Source organism: Lepisma saccharinum, chromosome 22 (genome assembly GCF_977018435.1).
Source record: "Lepisma saccharinum chromosome 22, izLepSacc3.1, whole genome shotgun sequence".
In the NCBI taxonomy this organism is placed as follows: Eukaryota; Metazoa; Arthropoda; class Insecta; order Zygentoma; family Lepismatidae; genus Lepisma; species Lepisma saccharinum.
This window is the reverse complement of record NC_139250.1, coordinates 64,611,628-64,631,282: the sequence shown is the minus strand read 5'-3', so window position 1 is coordinate 64,631,282 and position 19,655 is coordinate 64,611,628. Positions and strand designations below refer to the sequence as shown.

The window sequence follows — 19,655 nt, the reverse complement described above, 5'->3', positions numbered from 1 at the left end:
ATTTGAGTCAACAATCAGAGTTACAGGGTTCTAAAAGGTCCATGAATTTTAAATAAATTCAATTCCGGTCCAGGAGAGAAAATCAGCAAGCATAAATGGGTTCTGGACCGTAAAGAAGCTTTTTATATGTAAAGTATTTCAATTCGGTCCAGGAACCTTTTTTTATCAATTTAAATACGGTTCAAGGGCATTTTTCAGGATAAATTTAAATACGGTCCAGGGACCTTTTTTTTCGGATGAATTTAAGTGTGGTTCAGGAACCTTTTTCAATGAAAGAATACGCAACTTGGACCGAATTTAAAGTGTGCTAGGAAAAAGGTTCCGGTCGTGTTGCGGAACCCAATAGAACCCATTAGAATTTATGGGTTCTGGGACATTGTAGGGGTGAACGACACCACAAAACACTTCACAACTCTGTGTTCGTTATTATTTTTTAATATGTAGGCAGGAGGTTGCGGGGGTTCCCAATGACATATAATAATGTTACGCAAGGGAGTACTGGCTCAGTCAAAGGGACCCGAGCAATTTTGCATGTGCCCCTCCTCCCAAAAGCCACTTTAAAAAGCACTTGCTCGCAGATGGGCATCGATAAGGTGAAAAGCCCTTATGTCGTACCTTTAAATACCTTTTGAAGTAAACTTAGTGTAAATTGTTTATGAATACAGTAGGAAGATTCGGTACCAGTTTCATAGATCGGAGACACATTAAAATCGGATATTTTGTGTTTCGCATGGTTCGTACTTAGCAATTGTGTATTGCGGAACATAGTTCAAGGTGCCATTATGATTTTTACACGGAAACAAACACAATTTTTTACATAGAGAGTAGTTTTTGTTATTCCTTTTTTCGCTTCCTTTACACACAATATGGCGGGCAAAACTTGACTACCGTAGTGGGTATGCAGTGTTTCCAACCTTCTTCACCGAAAAATATCTACTATCGTGTTCGTCACGTGTGCAAATTGTACATTATGCACGGGTAACTGACGGATAGCCCCACGAACCATTCTGATAAGGTTAGGTTAGGTTAGGCAAGCATAGTTAAAAAAGGTGGTTGGAAACACTGACAGGGGGTTTCGTCATCAAACGTATGCAGCATCCGGTTCACGTAGGGAAAGCAATGGCAATTGTGCGTCGGTGAGATATTTCTCTTGAAAAATACATGATTTCCCGGTCAAATAGATTCCACGATGAAAGAAAATACCTCGACGAACGATGGAAACCCTAGAGAAACTCATTTCCGTAAGTTGTTTCTTCTGTAAAAATGAAGAAATGTGTCTCCGATGTATGAAACTGTTACCGGAAGATTCAGTTGCTCAGCCAGTCTCCCTCTAATTGCCACGCAATAAACAAGCCAAGTTCGTAATTCATAAACTTTCACTGCTAATATTAATTGTATGATGTTAAAAATGCAACTTCTCACCAAATATTTTCAAAGGGCCCAAGGATTTTCATATTCAAATAAGGGTTAAATTTTTCATTATATCTTACGTGCTGTACGTTCCTCTCCATATTTACCTATACTATGGCAAATTAGTTGATTTTTTTCACTCTTAAACACTATTACACCAAAAACTCAGCAAAAGATGTGGCTCAGGGATAATTGTTCCCTTGCTCTAAGGGCCAGTACTGCCTGATGATAAATTGTGCATTCTATATCGCTCTTCTGTTGCACAGGATACCATATATGACTTATAGTCACCTTTATTTGGGAGGATTTTGTGAAGTTCATTTTTCATCCGCACTGAATTTTTTTGGATATTTCTGTCAAACCAGTTCATCTTTTCCACTTTATTGTGAGTATTTTTATTTCATCATATCATCACTCTCCTTCATCGTCACGATTAGCCACAAGTGGAAGATAAGCGACGCTAAATATAGTAATCGAATTAAGTATTATTAAGCTAATGTGAGTGACGTACTGAATCTTGGGCTGGCGCAGCCAAGGGTCTGAATCACACCCAGCTCTAGGTCCAATAGACGAGTGATTACTATGCTTTCAAAATTCTCCAAAACAGTACATTTTTATGTCGTAGAGGCAAGGTTTTCGTCTTGTAATCAAGGGGTCCCGGGCATAGGCGTAACTTGGCGGGAGCAATAGGGGCGCTTGCCCCCCACCCACCCCCCACCCCCAAAGTTTCGCGTTTATTAAAATTTACAAGCTAGGGTAGCTGAGGAGCAAATTAATAAAGAGTAATACAGTCCCTACCAAAAGTTTAAGACCACCTTGTCATGTGTTTTGCAGACAAACAGAAAAAAGTACAGATGCTAGTGAGTTTCATGAAATAACACTTTAATACAAAATTGGAATTATTATGTAATGTTATTGAAAGGTGCGTCAAAAAAGTGTAATGGCATATTAATGCATGCAACTAAAGGTACAATTTGTAAAATCATTAAATCTAAACTTTCCAAATATACTTGGAAACAAACACTTCTCCTGAAATTAGATGAATGAAGTGTGAAATTTTAATAGTCAATAGGTCCACCTTTAAGTTTCAAGCACATTTGCACACGGTTTCTCATGCTGCGGACCAATTTCTGGCATTCTTGGGGCGTAATCTCATTCCATATTTCGGAGATCTGTTCACGAACTTCCTTGACATTCCTTGGCTAGCGTCTGACTACACGAAGGCCAATGGCATTCCATAGGTTTTCTATAGGATTCAGGTCAGGAGTTCGTTCTGGCCAAGGCAACAATGGGATTTCCCTCGCTTGAATCCAAGCCATTGTTGCTGCTGACGTCTGGCAAGTCGCGTTGTCCTGCTGGAAGACGAAGTATCCGTTGTGGAGCTTCTGGGCGGACGGGAGCATGTTACCTTTCATTGTTTCGACGTATTCTCGTGAATCCATGGAGCCAGGAATGAATCTCAAAACCCCGGTCCCTGCAGCAGACATGCATCCCCAGATCATGACTGATTGACCCCCACACTGAACAGCTTGCACGAGACATTCAGGGAGAAGTTTCTCGGTTGCTGTCCTTCGAACTCTCACTTTTCGGGAGCTGTACAGCACTGATTTCGATTCATCACTGAAAAGGACCTTACTTCAATGTTCCATGGACGAGTTTCTTTTATTTTTGCACCACTTAACACGATTTCTCTTGTACATTGTTGAGCAATGGCTTTTTGAGAGGAGCGTAAGACGCAAGTCCACATTCCTCCAGAAGACGCGAAATGGTCATCTTTGAGACCTTTTTATTAGCAGAATCTTGAAATTCCCTCATTATCGCTGGAAGAGGGGCTTTACGGTTATTCTTTGCCACTCTCGCGATAATCCGGTCCTCGCGTACAGACGTTACCCTGGGGCGGCCGCAGCGTGGTTTATCAAGCACTGTACCTTGCTGCTTGAATTAGTTTATTGTGTTCGCCACGTAGGTTTTGCTCACATTCAATGAGAGTGCAAATTCTCTGAGACCTATTGCATCTGTACATACCAATTATTTGCAATTTCACGGCAACGGGCACAGATTTTTCCCCATTGTCACGTAGCTTGCGATTCAAACAGCCTGTTTATTATCAAGCGTAATGGAAACGGGTTTGGACTTGCACAATGCTGCTACCCGAGTTATGTTTTTTCTGCGCAATCTATTGATATTTATACTAATGACTGATAAAATTTGTTCACACCAGCGCAGTCACTGAGGAACATATTGTTATCTGAAGACCTCACAGTTTTCCTGTATATTTTTAATTTGCGAATTTTAGAAAAAAAAAGTATAAAACACGAGAATTTTTGCGCCAACACCTTCGCTCATGTTCCACAATACTGGAAAACAATTCAGTACGACGACGTCGGTTACGTGTATACACATTCATCTGTACTTCAAAATCCTGGATTTCTAAGTTCGTCAGATTCTTCCACCTCAAAATTAGGCTGTTTAATTCTGCCCCCTCACAATTAGGCTGTTTAATTCTGCCCCCTCACAATTAGGCTCAGTATAAATCTGCCCTCCCAAAATTATGCTCAAGTTCTATTCTGTCCCATCAAAATTAGGCCCAGTTTAATTCTGCCCTCTAAAAATTAGGCCCAGATTAATTCTGCTCTTTAAAAATTAGGCCAAGATTAATTCTCCCCTCTTAAAATTAGGCCCACTTTAATTCTCCCGCCTCTAAATTAGGCCCAGTTTAATTCTCCCCTCTTAAAATTAGGCCGTTTCATTCTCCCCTCTCAAAATTAGGCTGCTTCATTCTCTCCTCTCAAAATTAGGCTATTTAATTCTGCCCCATCAAAATTAGACCTTTTAATTCTCCTCTCTCAAAATTAGGCCCAGTTTAATTCTCCCGCCTCTAAATTAGGCCCAGTTTAATTCTCCCCTCCCAAAATTAGGCCCAGTTTAATTATCCCCTCCCAAAATTAGGCCCAATTCAATTCACTCCTCTCAAAATTAGAACCAGTTTATTTCTTCCTTTTCAAAATTAGGCCCAGTTTAATTCTCCCACGTCTAAATTAGGCCCAGTTTAATTCTCCCCTCTCAAAAATAGGCCCAGTTCAATTCACTCCTCTCAAAATTAGGCTGCTTAATTCTCCCCTCTCAAAATTAAGCTGCTTCATTCTCCCCTCTCAAAATTAGGCTATTTAATTCTGCCCTCTCAAAATTAGGCCTTTTAATTCTTTCCTCTGAAAATTAGACAAAATTTAATTCTCCATTTTCAAAATTAGGCCCAGTTTAATTCTCCCACCTCTAAATTAGGCCCAGTTTAAATCTCCCCTTGTAACGAGTGCACTCACGGTCCCCGAAATGACGTGTCAATCATACCCCGGCACGGGGCCAAACGTCGTTATGTGTACGGGAAACCGGTCGTGACTCTCACGGTGCAGGTTTTCAAGTTCGGTACTGAGACGGTCGTTTATTGTCGTACTATTGCGAGGCGGAGATAAATACCTTGAAATGTTACAGTGTTTTGTTTACCTTTGATATGTAGATTCGAACAATCATAACACACTAATAGCATAATATCCGGTACCTGAAAAACGTCAATTAACAACACTGACGAACGGTACAAAGTGGATATATATTGTAACAACAAAAAAAATATTGCAATCAACAACTGTTTACATAGCCTCCTTAAACTCTCACTCATTCACTCTCTCTCACACATATGAGGTATTTTTACATGTGAAGTATTGGTACAAATCATAGATCTCATTAACATATCATTCCTTTTTAGTTTTTAAACCTTTATGTGAATGTAGGTCATTTGTCTGCCAGCTCCTGTGCTCTTTTAAATTTACTTAAATGCCAGCCCTCGGAAAGCGGTTAACTAAGACAATTTGGTCGGCGTGGTTTTCTCTTTCGTTCGAATGAACGTATGCATCCAGTCGTAAGCACGACATTTAACAAGTTTCTCGGACGGGGGTAATACACATAAACCTCTCTCGTCCAATGAGAACAACTACACAATTACATAGTGATGCAACACTTAATCGGCTCCAGCTCCCGGAATACACAAATCAATCTTCGGCGCGAGCAAAAATTACATCATTAACCACTATGCAACAAATAATACTACTTCACGCGCACGACCCTGCAATAAAAAAACTACGCTTTCCACAATTAAAAAGGACTCATCAGTCAAGTATTGACAAATTAAATGGCGCGACGGGGCGGTCGGTTACACAAAAAATGGAGCACACTTTGACAATTTACACTAAATATTAAAGTAATGAAATGGAGCTTCTAACCCTGAATGCAGACAATTAAATTAGAACATCTGAACATGAAATAACCCTTTTTTACAACAATACCAAAATTTTTCAGACACGGAATTTAGGTTCGGGGTTTCCTGAGTCACTTTGCAAATAAGTGAGACTTCGACGTTAACAGTACGGTGTTGATACTAACGATGCACGTTTACATGGACATAGACCCTCTGAAGAATGCTGTACCGGACTCTGCTACATTGCGTGGTCATTCATCTCTCCTGGACGCGGGACTTGCACACGGTTCCTTTGTGGCGAAATTGTTATCCGAGGTCGATCGCGACGAAGAATAATTGCGACGATATGGTGTACTTGAACCTCCTCAGTACTTCTAGTGTCGGGCATCCATTGGACGTCGATCTGGAATCATCTCTCTCTGGTAACGGGCTTCGATTGGGCGTCGATCTGGAGTCGTCCTTCTCTCTCTCTCTGATAACGGGCTTCGGTTGGAACGTCGATCTGGAAACGTCCTTCGGTCTTTGGCCAGTGTTCGGCTTTGATGTCGTCTTTGGTGCTGGCTTCGCCGGATGGTAGCGGCGCATCGTTGCGGGTGCCGGGGAGGCGACGGCCCACCTTCTCTATCTCCTTTAGCCCTCCATTATTATGTAGTCCACTCTTGGCAAAAACAAATCACCGCGTAATCTTCACCAAAATAAGGCGCACACTGGTAACTCTCTATCTGCAATTCGCTCTCGGTACGTAAGAAAACGAAGTCCACGGACACAAAACAATAATCACGCGATAGTGTAGCGCGGAGATGCTGTCTCTATGAAATCCGGGTAAAAAACTGTGTCTGGAATGGTAGTACCGCATATTTATAAGAGATTCAAATTCGTCCGTTGAAAAGCACGCTAAGGTGGATTGGCTTCGGTTTCTGAGGGGGTGGAAGTGACCTCTCTCCATTGTCTTGAAACGCGGTCACCCGCGCGTCCTCAATCCTTGCAGGCTTGGGCTCCAGCTGGTTCTCCTGGTCATCTGTGACAAATGGGTTCGCCCACCCGCTGCGATTTCTAGCCCGGTCTCGACAAAAATAATCCTTCCTTTTCTCCGTGTTGGTGCAAATATGTCATCTTCAAAGCAATGACAGCTCGGCTGTCACTCAGGAAAAACCCGTCTCCCAACTCCCGGCGTCTGGCTCGGATACAAATTTATCCACAAAATAAAATCAAACCTCACACTTTCATATTTGAACTTACAATGAATCAATAAACAAACAATAATTTAAATCGAACTGCGTTTCACATGTCACTAGATACCGTGACACCCTCTCAAAAATAGGCCCAGTTCAATTCACTCCTCTCAAAATTAGGCTGTTTCATTCTCCCCTCTCAAAATTAGGCTGCTTCATTCTCCCCTCTCAAAATTAGGCTATTTAATTCTGCCCTCTCAAAATTAAGCCCAGTTTAATTCTCCCTTCTCAAAATCAGGCCCAGTTTAATTCTTGTCTCTCAAAATTAGGCCTTTAAATTCTCCCTCTCCAAACTAGGCCCAGTTTAATTCTCTCCTCCCAAAATTAGGCCTTTTAATTCTCCCCTCTCAAAATTAGGCCCAGTTTAATTCTCCTTTCTCAAAATTAGACCAAGTTTAATTCTCCCCTTTCAAAATTAAGTCTAGTTTAATTATTTTGCCTCACAATTAGGCCCAGTTTAATTCTTCCCTCTCAAAATTAGGCCTTTTAATTCTCTCCTCTGAAAATTAGGCCCAGTTTAATTCTCCCTCTCAAAATTAGGCCCAGTTTAATTCTCCCTCTCAAAATTAGGCCCAGTTTAATTCTCCCCTCTCAAAATTAAGCCCAGTCTATTTCTCCCCTTTCAATATTAAGCCCAGTTTATTTATTTCCTCAAAATTAGGCCCAGTTTTATTCTCCCCTTTCAAAATTAGGCCTTTTAATTCTCCCCTCTCAAAATAAGGCCAGTTTAATTCTCCTTTCTCAAAAAGGCTCAGTTTAATTCTCCTTTCTCAAAATAAGGCCCATTTTAATTCTCCCCTCTCAAATTAGGCCCAGTTTAATTCTCCCCTCTCAAATTAGGCCCAGTTTAATTCTCCTCTCTCAAAATTAGGCCAGTTTAATTCTCCTCTCTCAAAATTAGGCCAGTTTAATTCTCCTTTCTCAAAATAAGGCCCAGTTTAATTCTCCCCTCTCAAAATTAGGCCCAGTTTAATTCTCCCCTCTCAAAATTAGACCCAGTTTAATTATTGCGCCTCAAAATTAGGCCCAGTTTAATTCTTGCCTCTCAAAATTAGGCCCGGTTTTATTCTCCCCTCTCAAAATTCTGCCCAGTACCTGGAAGGCAATTATCGCCCACAACTTCAAATTTTATGCAAATAAAAATACTTTTCGCAAAATTTTCTTGCTCGATTCTATCGCATTACCTGCTTTTGTTAGTCTTATTAAGTTCAGAACCGTAGCTAGGGGCGGTGGGAGTCGGCCCTGGGCGCCGTACGATCAAAATGAAAATAAGTTGTAAGATTGATTGATTGGTTTTTGGTTTTAAGTCCACTTTACGCACAGAAAGGCGAATCGGGACTGGACCTACAGTTTAAATTGGGATCCGAACCACTGTGCCATGTGCCTCCACCGGGTATCGCACCCGGGACCCCTTGATCACAAGGTGACGATGTTACCACTACACCATCGGCAAGGTACAAAAGTTGTAAAAGAGAGAATGCATTGGAGTCCCGTCAAATTATTTGCGCCTATTATGTTGTATATAATATGTATTACAGAAACTTTGAATACGTACACAATTTATATGAAACATATATCGTGCATGAAAGTTATACATGTTAATGCAAAAAAGAATATTTGGAATGCATTTATCAAGCATTTTCTGTCTTTCAAAAATAGTTTGTGTGCTTGCTTTCCATTATTAATGTGAAATTGAACGTGTTGAAGAAATAATTCAAATCTTTTGTTCGAACACAAATGCTTTAGCACCAACTTCTACCCCTTTTTGCATAATTTACGAGGGTAATAAGGTCTTTGATATTACTACTAATAATAATAATATTGGTCCCGGGTTGGGCATGGATGTTTGTGAGTATCCATTCATCAATTTCATCATATCATTCATCCCAATCTTCGTAAATTAGCCAAAAGTAGCACAATAAGCGAAGTAAAACAAAGCAAATCAATAATAAAGACAATAATAATCATGTTATGATAATATGATTATTAGCATTATTATTAAAATTATAAATATTATTAATTATTTGTTATTGTTATTATTATTGTTATTATTATTATTATTATTATTATTATTATTATTATTATTGGTACGTTTATCCTGGTACTTGCCTCCCCAGACAAAAATTCGTGGTTGCGCCTCTGGTCTTATATGATTTCAGACAATTAAAAACTGTTTTGTAACTCACAAATATTTGTTGGCAATTACTAAATTCGCTCGCATATTGTTGTGCAACGTAAACTTTCTTTCGTGGAACTTTAATTATTTTCCTTCTAACAACAAAACAAAACCAAAGGGAGGAGAAAAACTTTCTAAGTTAACTAACTTTCATTAAACAGATGTACATTATCATTACAAAACAACATTCTTACTTAGTTTTAAGTTATAACCGACTAAATGTAAAAATTGATAAAAAAAAAAGTTATCGTCTGTGCATTTCACCATGCTACGCAGGCATGGACGTCCGGGAGGGCAAGGGAGGGGCGCCTCCCTCCCGACTCTTGGAAAATTAATGTCCGCCTGAAAATTATATAGTGCACACATAATTTCATTTCAGCCACAGTAATTTGTCAGTTATTATAAATACGTTGAAGGAACATGATAATTTCAGACTGAAGCAGTGTTTTTTTTAAGGGCATCACTATTATGGGGGAAAATATGCCTCCTTTGCCCCCCCAGAAAAAATACCTTGCTTGCCCCTCCCTGGAAAAATCCTACGGACGCCCATGTATGCAGGCATACAGTGGAAGTGAAATGTCCAGAAAGTTAGAACTGTAGAACATAAGATAACATACAAAACTGGGAGACCCCTTGGCTCTTGGGACTACATATTTTCTCTTTCTAGAAATGTTTTTTACTTTCTTACATTAGGTAACTTTTGTGGAAATGAAGAAAGCGTTGAGAGCTTAGAATCGGGGGCCTGGGGGAAAATGTCCCATTTGCCCCGACCCCTGTCGGTGACCCTGCATCTATCAAAGTACGAAGTAAATATTTGCCCTTTTTTTTTACATTTTTTCTTATTACCAAACATCATTGTACAAACACAAAGTTCAGCCCGTTAAATTGTAGTTCTATCACGTACTTACCGAAGCAAGAGATGAATGCACCACACCAAAGGAGCAACCACGATATTTGGTCTAAGGGAAGGGGACATCAGGATAAACGTGTCAATAATAGTAATAATATTGGTAGTAGTAGTAGTAGTAGTAATGGTGGTGGTGATAGTAGTAGCAATATCAAACACATTATCCTCGTAAATCATGCAAAAAGAGGGTAGAAGTTGGCGCTAAAGCAATACCTAGTGTCGGAGCAAAAGATTTCAAATATTTAAATATTTCATTGCAACACGTTCAATTTAAGCACACAAACTGTGTTTTTGAAAGATAGAAAATGCACGACGAATGTAATTCTTTGTTTTTGTACGTATGACAATTACGCTACATTACGATCGATCTATTTTTTTGCAAACTGAAAGCAATATTGATTCAATAATGCACAAATAATTACACGGGGCGCCCCCCACCCCTCTCGTGTTTAGGTAACTATTGGGCGTCCGTCCACCCCTCTGGCATCATCAATTCTCGATTGATTGAATTGTTGTTTTAAGTCCACTTTATGCACAGAAAGGCTAATCGGGACTGAACCTACAGTTTAAAGTGGGATCCGAATCATTGTGACACCTTCCTCCCACGGGTATCGAACCCGGGACCCGTTGTTTACATAGCGGCGACGTTAACCGTTGTATATACGTTATACAGTGTATATAATCCCTAACTTTGATAATTTATATCTTGAAAACCGTAAGAGATATTGACACCGAGTTTTCTGCATTATAAAGCCTCATCCACGGAGATATTTTTCAATACTTAACATCATCAGTCTACCCAATACAGAAAAATATATACGAGTACATTAATAACTGACGGAAGGCAGCTTTAAATTTTTTTCCAGAATGACACTTTTCGGTGAAAAAACATGTAATTTTAGAAGGCTCATAATTAGACGTCTGATGTTTGATCCCATGCCAATCTGTCATTTTCGGCCATATTAGTGATGTGCAGTATTTGATGGATTTTTGACTGGCGATTATATGGGTTAAGTGAAAAAGTGCCATCTTAGAGGCATATCATCTCAGCTGGCAACACTGCATCATGTCCATATTGATGTCAAGAGACAAAAGATCAAATAATAATAAGCAAGAAATGCCAATCCAATCTATAATTTGCAAAGAAAATTGAAAACCTGTGTCAACTCGGGTGATTCTGGGAATACATGAGTTGAATTGCGAACTCTGTGGAAATAATGGAGGAAAGTGGGGGGATGGATTAGGAGGTTATTGGTGGTGTGTCAATAAATCATTTTATTTTCTGTACACTCTCAGCTCTGAATGAAATTGAATCCACTACAAAAAAACTGATTAATATGGAAACTGAGAATACTATGTCATGCATATACAGTTCCTGCTTAAGTGAATAATTAGTGCTTTTACCTCTGGTGCAAGCAGACACTGGTTTGATCCTGAGTGCTCTACAATTTTGTTGCTGATCCAGCATCACGAGGGAAATTGTGGAGCTACCTGAAAGCAATAGTAATTGCCTCTGGTCTCAAAAGCCAGAAAACAGTGGCAATGTGACTCGAGGCATTGATCAGCTGTCACTCAGTGAAAATCTGCTTGGCAGGTCTTGACCCTCAAAGGGATGTTGCACCACAGAGTTACACACATGTTGAAGCTATTAGCTCTTGACTGTTATGTTATGATAACTTGTAAGTTTTGAAACATTAACATGCTTAGCTGTATTAGTAATAGTCTTTAAATTGTTGTTAACTAATTTGTTATTCACATTTTCAGAAAAGGTCCTACATAAAACTTTGCATAGCATGGTTGATGATCAAAATCTACTTCCTCACTGGGGACATAATACTTCTTGACACCTGGCTACTGGCAGAAAGCAACAGAAGACCAATCACGTCCAAGTGGCATCTGTATAAAACTCTTGCTGGCATCTTGATTGTCCTGTGGATGCTGGCAGCAGTTTTCTTAGGTAGGAGTGAAGTCCATTTGGTCATGGGTAGACTATGAGTAACAATATTTTGTCAGACAGCAAATTATGAGCATTTAAAGATTAATGAATGAAAGTGTGATGTTTATAGGAAATACAGGGTTATTCATAATTATTTATCTAAAATTAAATAACTCCATCTGTATAACATACTTACATAATTTATTTATTGCATTAAAATCTACATAACTTCCAAATTTCTTTCTTATAAATGTTAGATATGGTTTCTCTCGATGTAGACTTTCTCGGACTTCACATGTAAGTCTCCCTCATGGCTTCCACAACATATCTGCTACCGTAGGGCAACCCTGACCACCTCTGTGTGCAACACAGCCTGTGTTGATAAAACAATTGTACCAGGATTTGACAGTCTCTGCTTGATGCAGAACGTTTTTCTGAAACTCCGTTGAACAGTAACTACGGACTCTGTTTGTGGAACCACAGACAAGAATGCATGCATACCACACTGCTGTAAGACTCCCATGTCAACTGGTTCATTGGTCATGTAGTCACCTGTAACACAGTGACTGGCCTCTGGCAGCCTAGAAATGAAACTTCATGGTATGGCACATATTTAGAACCACATTTGAATCAATAATGAATAATACTTTCAGATAATTTGAATAACCTTGTACATGGGTTCATATATAAGCCATATTATCTTACAAATACATATTTCTTTGCTACATTTTTTCTCGGTTTCTGGAGCTAAAAGTAACAGCACATTCATTGTTTAAATCCTCTACAAACAGGGAATGCAAAGCAAAAGTTTTGGATTAGGGCTCTGAATTGTCTAATTGTGTGTGTGTATGTGTGTGTGCGTGCGTGTGTGTTGGTCTATCTAAGTTGTGCTGCAGCTGAAGTTCAATGACTAGCAAGGGCATATCTAAGGAGAGGGTTGCTGTGTTGTAGCTCCTTCCGAAAATCAAACAACAAAAGCTGGAAAAAATTGAGAATAATTCATACAATTCATTGGAATATACATGTGTATCTTACAATCTTTGAAATTTCCTTAGAGCAACATTTTGAAGTGAATCAACCATATTCCATATTGTTGTGAAAAACTATTTATTACTAACCCTTTACATCCTTTACTCATATCAACCTCTATATTCACACACACACAAACGCAAAAAAATGTTTAGCTAAAGTTTATATTTGGTTTCACAATAAATTATATATATCACAACACAAACCTATCTATACATAGTTTTCAGCACATTGGTCCAATGTAAATACCACCCATTGGCCCAATGTTGGAACCATCCTAACAATATGTTATAAATCATACTGTCAAAGATCCTCATCAAGCAAGTCGATAAACCCTATCACTAGCTGTTGTACTCCATGGTATTTTAAGAATGCTACATCAGTAATTAATCTGTCTTCCTGAAATTCATTTTGTATATAAGTAGTCATGTTGCTGATCTAAAAGGTATTTTAAAAGTAAGGTAATGTTGCCACAACGTTGTGGCAACGTTAGCCCCTAACATACCTAACGTTGTTACAACGTTGAATGTATGTTGATACAACGTTGTGAAAACGTTGTGTCAACGTTTAAGGGTCATTTTTTTCAACGTTGCTGCAACGTTGGTTGACAACGTTGTCACAACATATACTGAACATTATGTAGCAACGTTAGGTATGTCAGGGGTTAACGTTGCCACAACTTTTTTGCAACATTACCTTGCTGTCTGTGTAATTTATGAATATAACAATGCATATTTAAAATATGGTTATTTCGCATGGTAAGCTATTAGCAATCTTGCCAAGCCATTTTTGTATATAATACATATTATAAAAACTTTTCCTGCTCCACCACAATAGGCTATTGTTAGTCTGGAGATTGTGATGAATTACCCAATCTCTAACTACACCTGGTAATTAGTTTCTTATTGCTGTACTTAGCTCCTGTTTATATAGTCTGGAATATAAATATTTATCATGGGAGTTTCACTTGTATTCAACATATTTCATTTTCTGATCTTCCTTACAACTTCAATATTCACACATCTTTCGAAGGATAATAAAACACATTTTTTCACTAATTACAATCTAAAGTATCCTTATTTGTGTTACTAAAAGTTATGTTTGTTTTGCATTTGAGTCGCACTGCCATCTAGTGTACGCTGTAGGAAATTCAGATTAAACAAAACACTCCGATCTGACGCTTGTGGGGCTCATGGTGGTGAGCATCCAAACTAAAGCGTATTCAGTGGAATGTTTTTTGTAACGTTGATGCAACGTTATCACAACGTTGTTCCCCTACATACAACAGTCATCATAAATACAACAAACATACAACGTTGTGGCAATGAGTCAGGAATGAGGAAGAGAAGGAAGAAGAATAAGTTGGAATACAATGGAGAGTGAGGGGTCAGTGATTAGAGAGGCAGTCAGTCCTGGCCTAAGAGAAGGAAAGGAGCATTAGGAGAAGCTTGGGGAATGCTTGTACAGTTGTATGAATAAGCAGCTCTACAATGAGATCTTGTCAACCATTGATAGGTAAATATCCTTATATCTAACCATGTGTGATCCGAATTGGAAAGTGTAAAATCCAAGTATTTGAGTATTGCCCTTCTTGTGTGTGCGTGTTTCACCTCTCGCACTCTACCGTCAGGCAATAGGTCAGAGGCGAGTGCTCATATCACAGAGGATGAATGATACCTTGAGTTACATCACCCACCAGGGCTGTTAAGGTTCCTGGTTCGATCCCACGTTCCTAGGAGAACGTTACGCCATGGCCAAAATCGCCATTGCCCAACAGTATGTTCTTACATTTGGCCAACCATTTTTAGTACGGTTTGTCGAGTATTGGGCCAACCACTTTTTGTTACTTGGGAAAGCAGTAATTTAATTCTTTATATCTACAAATAATTCATTACAAGACATATGATCTAATTAGATGGTCTTGTTTTACAGGAGTTGCTGTGTGTGCTTCTGACCCCAATTGCTCTGATTTTTTCCATCACCAAACTTCAAGCATGTTGACAAGTGTTCCCAGCATTGACTCTCTGATTACGATAGCTGATTTAGTCTTAAATTCACTGCCAGATTTCTCAATATTTCCTGTCACTGAGGTAAGATTTACCAATGATGTAAGAATGTCTTCACTCTGGGTCAAATATGAAAAGTTTTTGCTGATGTGTACTTTACGCACTTGCAAACACGTGTTCCATTTTAAAATACCTTAATTTCCTAGAACAGAGTTAATAACTGAAGCAAAATACACGTCATTCAAAAACAAAGAAATTGCCACATTATCCTTAAGAAATGTTTTCTTCCATGGCAGAAATTTCATTAATATGCTCAACTTTTCAACATACTGTACTTTCATCTTTATCTTTACATTGTGTCAAAACATGATCATATTAAAGAAGATACAACATTTCTTATTAATATTAATTATATGGAATGAAGATACACAGACTACTTGAAAGGATTTAGATCCTGCCACATACTGGTCATGAAATAATTTTCATTTTTACAGATATATTCACAAATTTGTCATGAACAATAGTGTAACTATATTATGGAAAGGGGGTGTACTTCAATCTCTCAATAATTCCAACCTCACCCCTTCATTGCACGTATTAGTGGTTGTATCACCTTAATGCACTATAGTTGAAAGTCAGTTATAATTTTACAATTTTCACATTCAGCCCATCCAGGATGAACGCAGATTATTGGATTGGATGGATATGTCAATAAAATCAAAGAATCTCTTGGCAGCTTATGAGGAGCGAATTCAGAAGTTGGAAGCACGTGTAACAAAGGCAGAAGACACTTCTGTAAGTCATAGTTTCTTGGAACTCAATTTATTTTATCTGCAGAAATGATAAATAGCAAATTCTAAATTTTAATTGCAAATCAAGATTAGAGTTAGTTCTTTACATTTACATCGCATACTTCTTTTAATTACATCTCCATTTTTTATATTCTTGGGGTGTGTATCAAGAAATGTCGAACACATTTGTTCCTCTTTAGCATTTAACATTACTTATAATTTTAACAAATCTTCTACATTATTCTGAATGTAGATTATTGTTGTGGTCACAATTATGAAAATATAGTATTTGCTTTCATATTTTTTAGTCTGAATTTCTATTATTCTTGTGTCTATTAAGTTAAACTTCTACTAACTTCATAATTCACTACTTTAAGTAAAATAGAAGATGAGAATATCAAACATGAATTCAATAAAATTTGTGAGTTCTTTGATACAGGGCAATCTCAACTGAAATACACATATTGATTATACCTAATAGTACAATAAGAATAAATACAATACAATAACATAATTCAGAAATAAGAAAAGTAAACTAACATTTGTATGTTTACAGAATATTAGTTGGGTATTAATGCAAATGCTGCCAATGATATAAAATTATTTTTAACCTTTTTCTCATGTTCTTAAAGGTACTGTTGGATATAACATAATTTACTTCATTTTTGTCAAAATGCATCTGAGTATTAGAAGAAAAGAGAGGTAAAGGTCACCGTGTCATGAAGGCAGATTTAGAGGTTGTCAGGGGTAGGGTCGCACACATTCTCAATCTCTGCAATTATGGAGGTGATGTGATCAGCACCATGCTCTGGCTGCCTTTACCCTCCAGGGTTGCCCCCAGGTACCAGATAAAAATCCTGCTTGAATCTGACAATAATATGTGTGTGTGTGTGTGTGTGTGTGTGTGTGTGTGTAGATATTCCCCTTGTTCATCTGTTTGTGCTCAGTGAAGGAAACTGTATCACTTCTCCTTGAGATACTTTTTTGTATGTTTTACATGCAAAATTTACATTCCAGCTGTATTTATGCTTCCTCTAACTCACCTAACTCCGGGAACTTTTCTAACGGTGAAAGCGGCCCCGGCGCCCACCCAGCGTCGAATAACATGGGTACGTGGGGGAAACCCTGGGGGGTAAAGGCGGTCAGGGGCGTGATGCTGATCACATCACCCCCACTCACGACCGGATCAAGAAAGTGTGGGGCGTTACCCCCACACCCCCTATACGCCTTCATGGCGTGGTGCTATGCACAGGGGAACACTTTACCTTTTACCTTACCTAACTCACCTACATCAATTCATTCACATTCACTTGCACTTTTTGGTTTCTTAATTCGACTGATTTGATTTAAATATATAACATGGTGCAGTTGCAAGAACTATATTTTAGAAAGAATTATTGCATTGTTTACAAATGTATTTCATGATAAGGAGGGCTGTAGAAACAGCGGTAACACTTTACTATACCGGAGACGGATTTCTTCAATTTTACAGGAGAAAGTACTTACGCAAATCATTTTCTGTAGCATTGTTGATGTTCGGGAATGTAGTTTTGATCCATTTTAATGCGAATGCATGTGGGTTTCTACGAAAATCTATTTCCGACTCACTATTGCTGTTGCCGCCATTTGCTTTCTGCACGAGAGCACTCTCGTATTGTCCGTATATGCTAAATTGAACGAAAGGTGTGCTAATGGAACCTAACCTAACAGGCCTAACCTAACCTAGTAGGCATACCTCGTCTCCGTGATGGTTCGTGGGGCTATCGTGAATTTTCGAGCTAATGTCAATGGTTTTTGGGGCTACCCGTGGATGGTTTGTGGGAAATAAGGAACAACAGTAAGTACTCGTTAATGTAAGAAATAGACATTATTTTCGTTAGAAATTCATTATTTCACCTAAATAAACGTTCCGCAATGCAGAATAGTACATTAGCAATGTAAAAAATTGCGAAATAAATCGTTGATAGGTGTCTCCGGTATAGTAAAGTAATACCGAAACAGCTAATGTAATCTAATTCAGGTTGAGTTGCAACTGCAGGGACAAAAAGCTGTAGCATTGGAAACTCCAGATGCTTTGTCTTTTGAGAGGAAGTTGAGAGAATATGCAGGAAGACTTCAGGATGTGGAGTGGCGGTTGGCACAAGCAGAGGATACTTCGGTAAGTACTAAGGAGCTGGTGAGTTTAATATTACATCATTCGTAAAGTAAGTTCCACTGATGAATACCGTGGCGCTGCAAGTGGGGCAGTGTGAATGCGCATGCACCTTGTGTAGCCACAACCTTGATGAAGTGCAGATATCAGTCTGAGGCAGGTTGGTCAGGATAGTAGTGCATAGGGCGTTGTTGTTATGTTTCAGACAATCCAAACTCCCGCCACATGTGAGGTGCGATCCGTGATCCGTTTTCTGGATGCACGTAATGTTCCAGCTGCGGAGATCCACCGTCAGATTTGTGAGGTGTATGGAGAAGGAATAATGAGTTCTTCAATGGTAAGAAGATGGGTGAGACAGTTTCGTGGTGGACGGGTTAGTGTTCATGATGCAGAACGAAGTGGTCGACCGTCTGTTGTGAATCCCAATTTGATTCGTTTAGTGGAAGAGCAGATTAGGGAGAACAGACGATTCACTCTGTCATTAGAGTTTCCACAAATCTCCAGAACTGTGCTGTATGAAATTGTGACAGTGAATTTGAAATTTCCCAAATTGTGTAACCGTTGGGTTCCTCACCAGCTCTCCGAAAATGCCAAAAAGGAAAGAATGGGAAGTGCATTAGAGTTTTTGAAACGGTATAGTGAGGAGGGAGAAGAGTTGTTGGATCAGATTGTGACTGGAGACGAGATATGGGTTTTGCATGAAACCCCAGAACAGAAATGAAGCACCATGGAGTGGAGGCACTCTGCGTCACCGTGGAAAACACAACCAAAACCAAAGCTTACAAACAAAAAAATCATGTGCACTGTGTTTTGGGATAGGCATGGAGTATTGCTTGTGGAATTTATGGAGCGTGGACAGCACATCAATGCCGAAACCTATTGTGTGACACTTCAAAACCTGCGTCCTGCAATCCAAAACAAACAACGTGGCATGCTCAGTCGGGGTGTCATTCTCCTCCACGACAATGCTCGTCCACGTGTGGCAAATGCAACTCAGGAAGTCCTGACGACCTTCCATTGGGAAAAACTACCACACACCCCTTACAGTCCTGATCTTGCCCCATCTGATTTTCATTTGTTCCTCCACCTTAAGGCATTCCTTGCTGGAAAACATTATGGTACTGACGAAGAACTGAAACGTGCAGTTTCCCAATGGTTTTCCATTCAGGTGGAAACGTTCTATGATAGGGGTATAACGAACTTGGTATCTTGCTATGATGCGTGCTTGAATTCTTATGGCGATTATGTGTGAATGTTGTACCATGTAGATATTCTCATCCCTATAAAGGTCGTGATATTACTATTTATATTTTTCATTTTATTGCATGATGGAACTTACTTTCCGAACGACGTTATAATTATAATTTTTATTGTATAATTGCACATTCATCTGACATTCCGAAGTTAAAATCATGATATTAAAATATCTTCAGCTGCATTATATGCAATTCCAAAGTCTCTTTACTGTATTTCCATCTTTTCTGTCCAGTAGAGTACACAGGATTTCATCAAGGGGGTGGGGGGGGTTATTTCTAAAACTTTCTCCAAATTCACGTTACCATTGTTTTATTATACTTTAGTTAAATAATAATAATAATCACAATTAATTAATAATAATAATAATTAATTAATTAGCTGAATTACTACTAATAATAATACTAATACCACTACTACTATTAAGTAGTAGAAATCTACATAAATATTGTATTTATGAAAACAATAGAACAAAATTACTTTCTATTCATTCGATTTTTATCAAATCCTGGG

The 19,655-nt window shown here is 38.7% G+C and overlaps 1 protein-coding gene across 3 annotated transcripts in view; it reads left to right on the top strand.

The window, feature by feature from the left end:
- LOC146004645 (uncharacterized) overlaps positions 1 to 19,655 on the top strand; it is a 57,913-nt gene that overhangs the window by 2,391 nt on the left and 35,867 nt on the right. For 2 of the 3 annotated variants that reach the window (XM_083143545.1, XM_083143547.1), the window contains exons 2-5: positions 11,739 to 11,931; positions 14,872 to 15,029; positions 15,612 to 15,740; positions 17,757 to 17,894. In XM_083143545.1, the coding sequence (XP_082999671.1) occupies positions 11,739 to 11,931; positions 14,872 to 15,029; positions 15,612 to 15,740; positions 17,757 to 17,894 (618 nt within the window). The remainder of the gene's footprint in view (positions 1 to 11,738; positions 11,932 to 14,871; positions 15,030 to 15,611; positions 15,741 to 17,756; positions 17,895 to 19,655) is intronic. The other variant, XM_083143546.1, reaches the window with a different exon arrangement.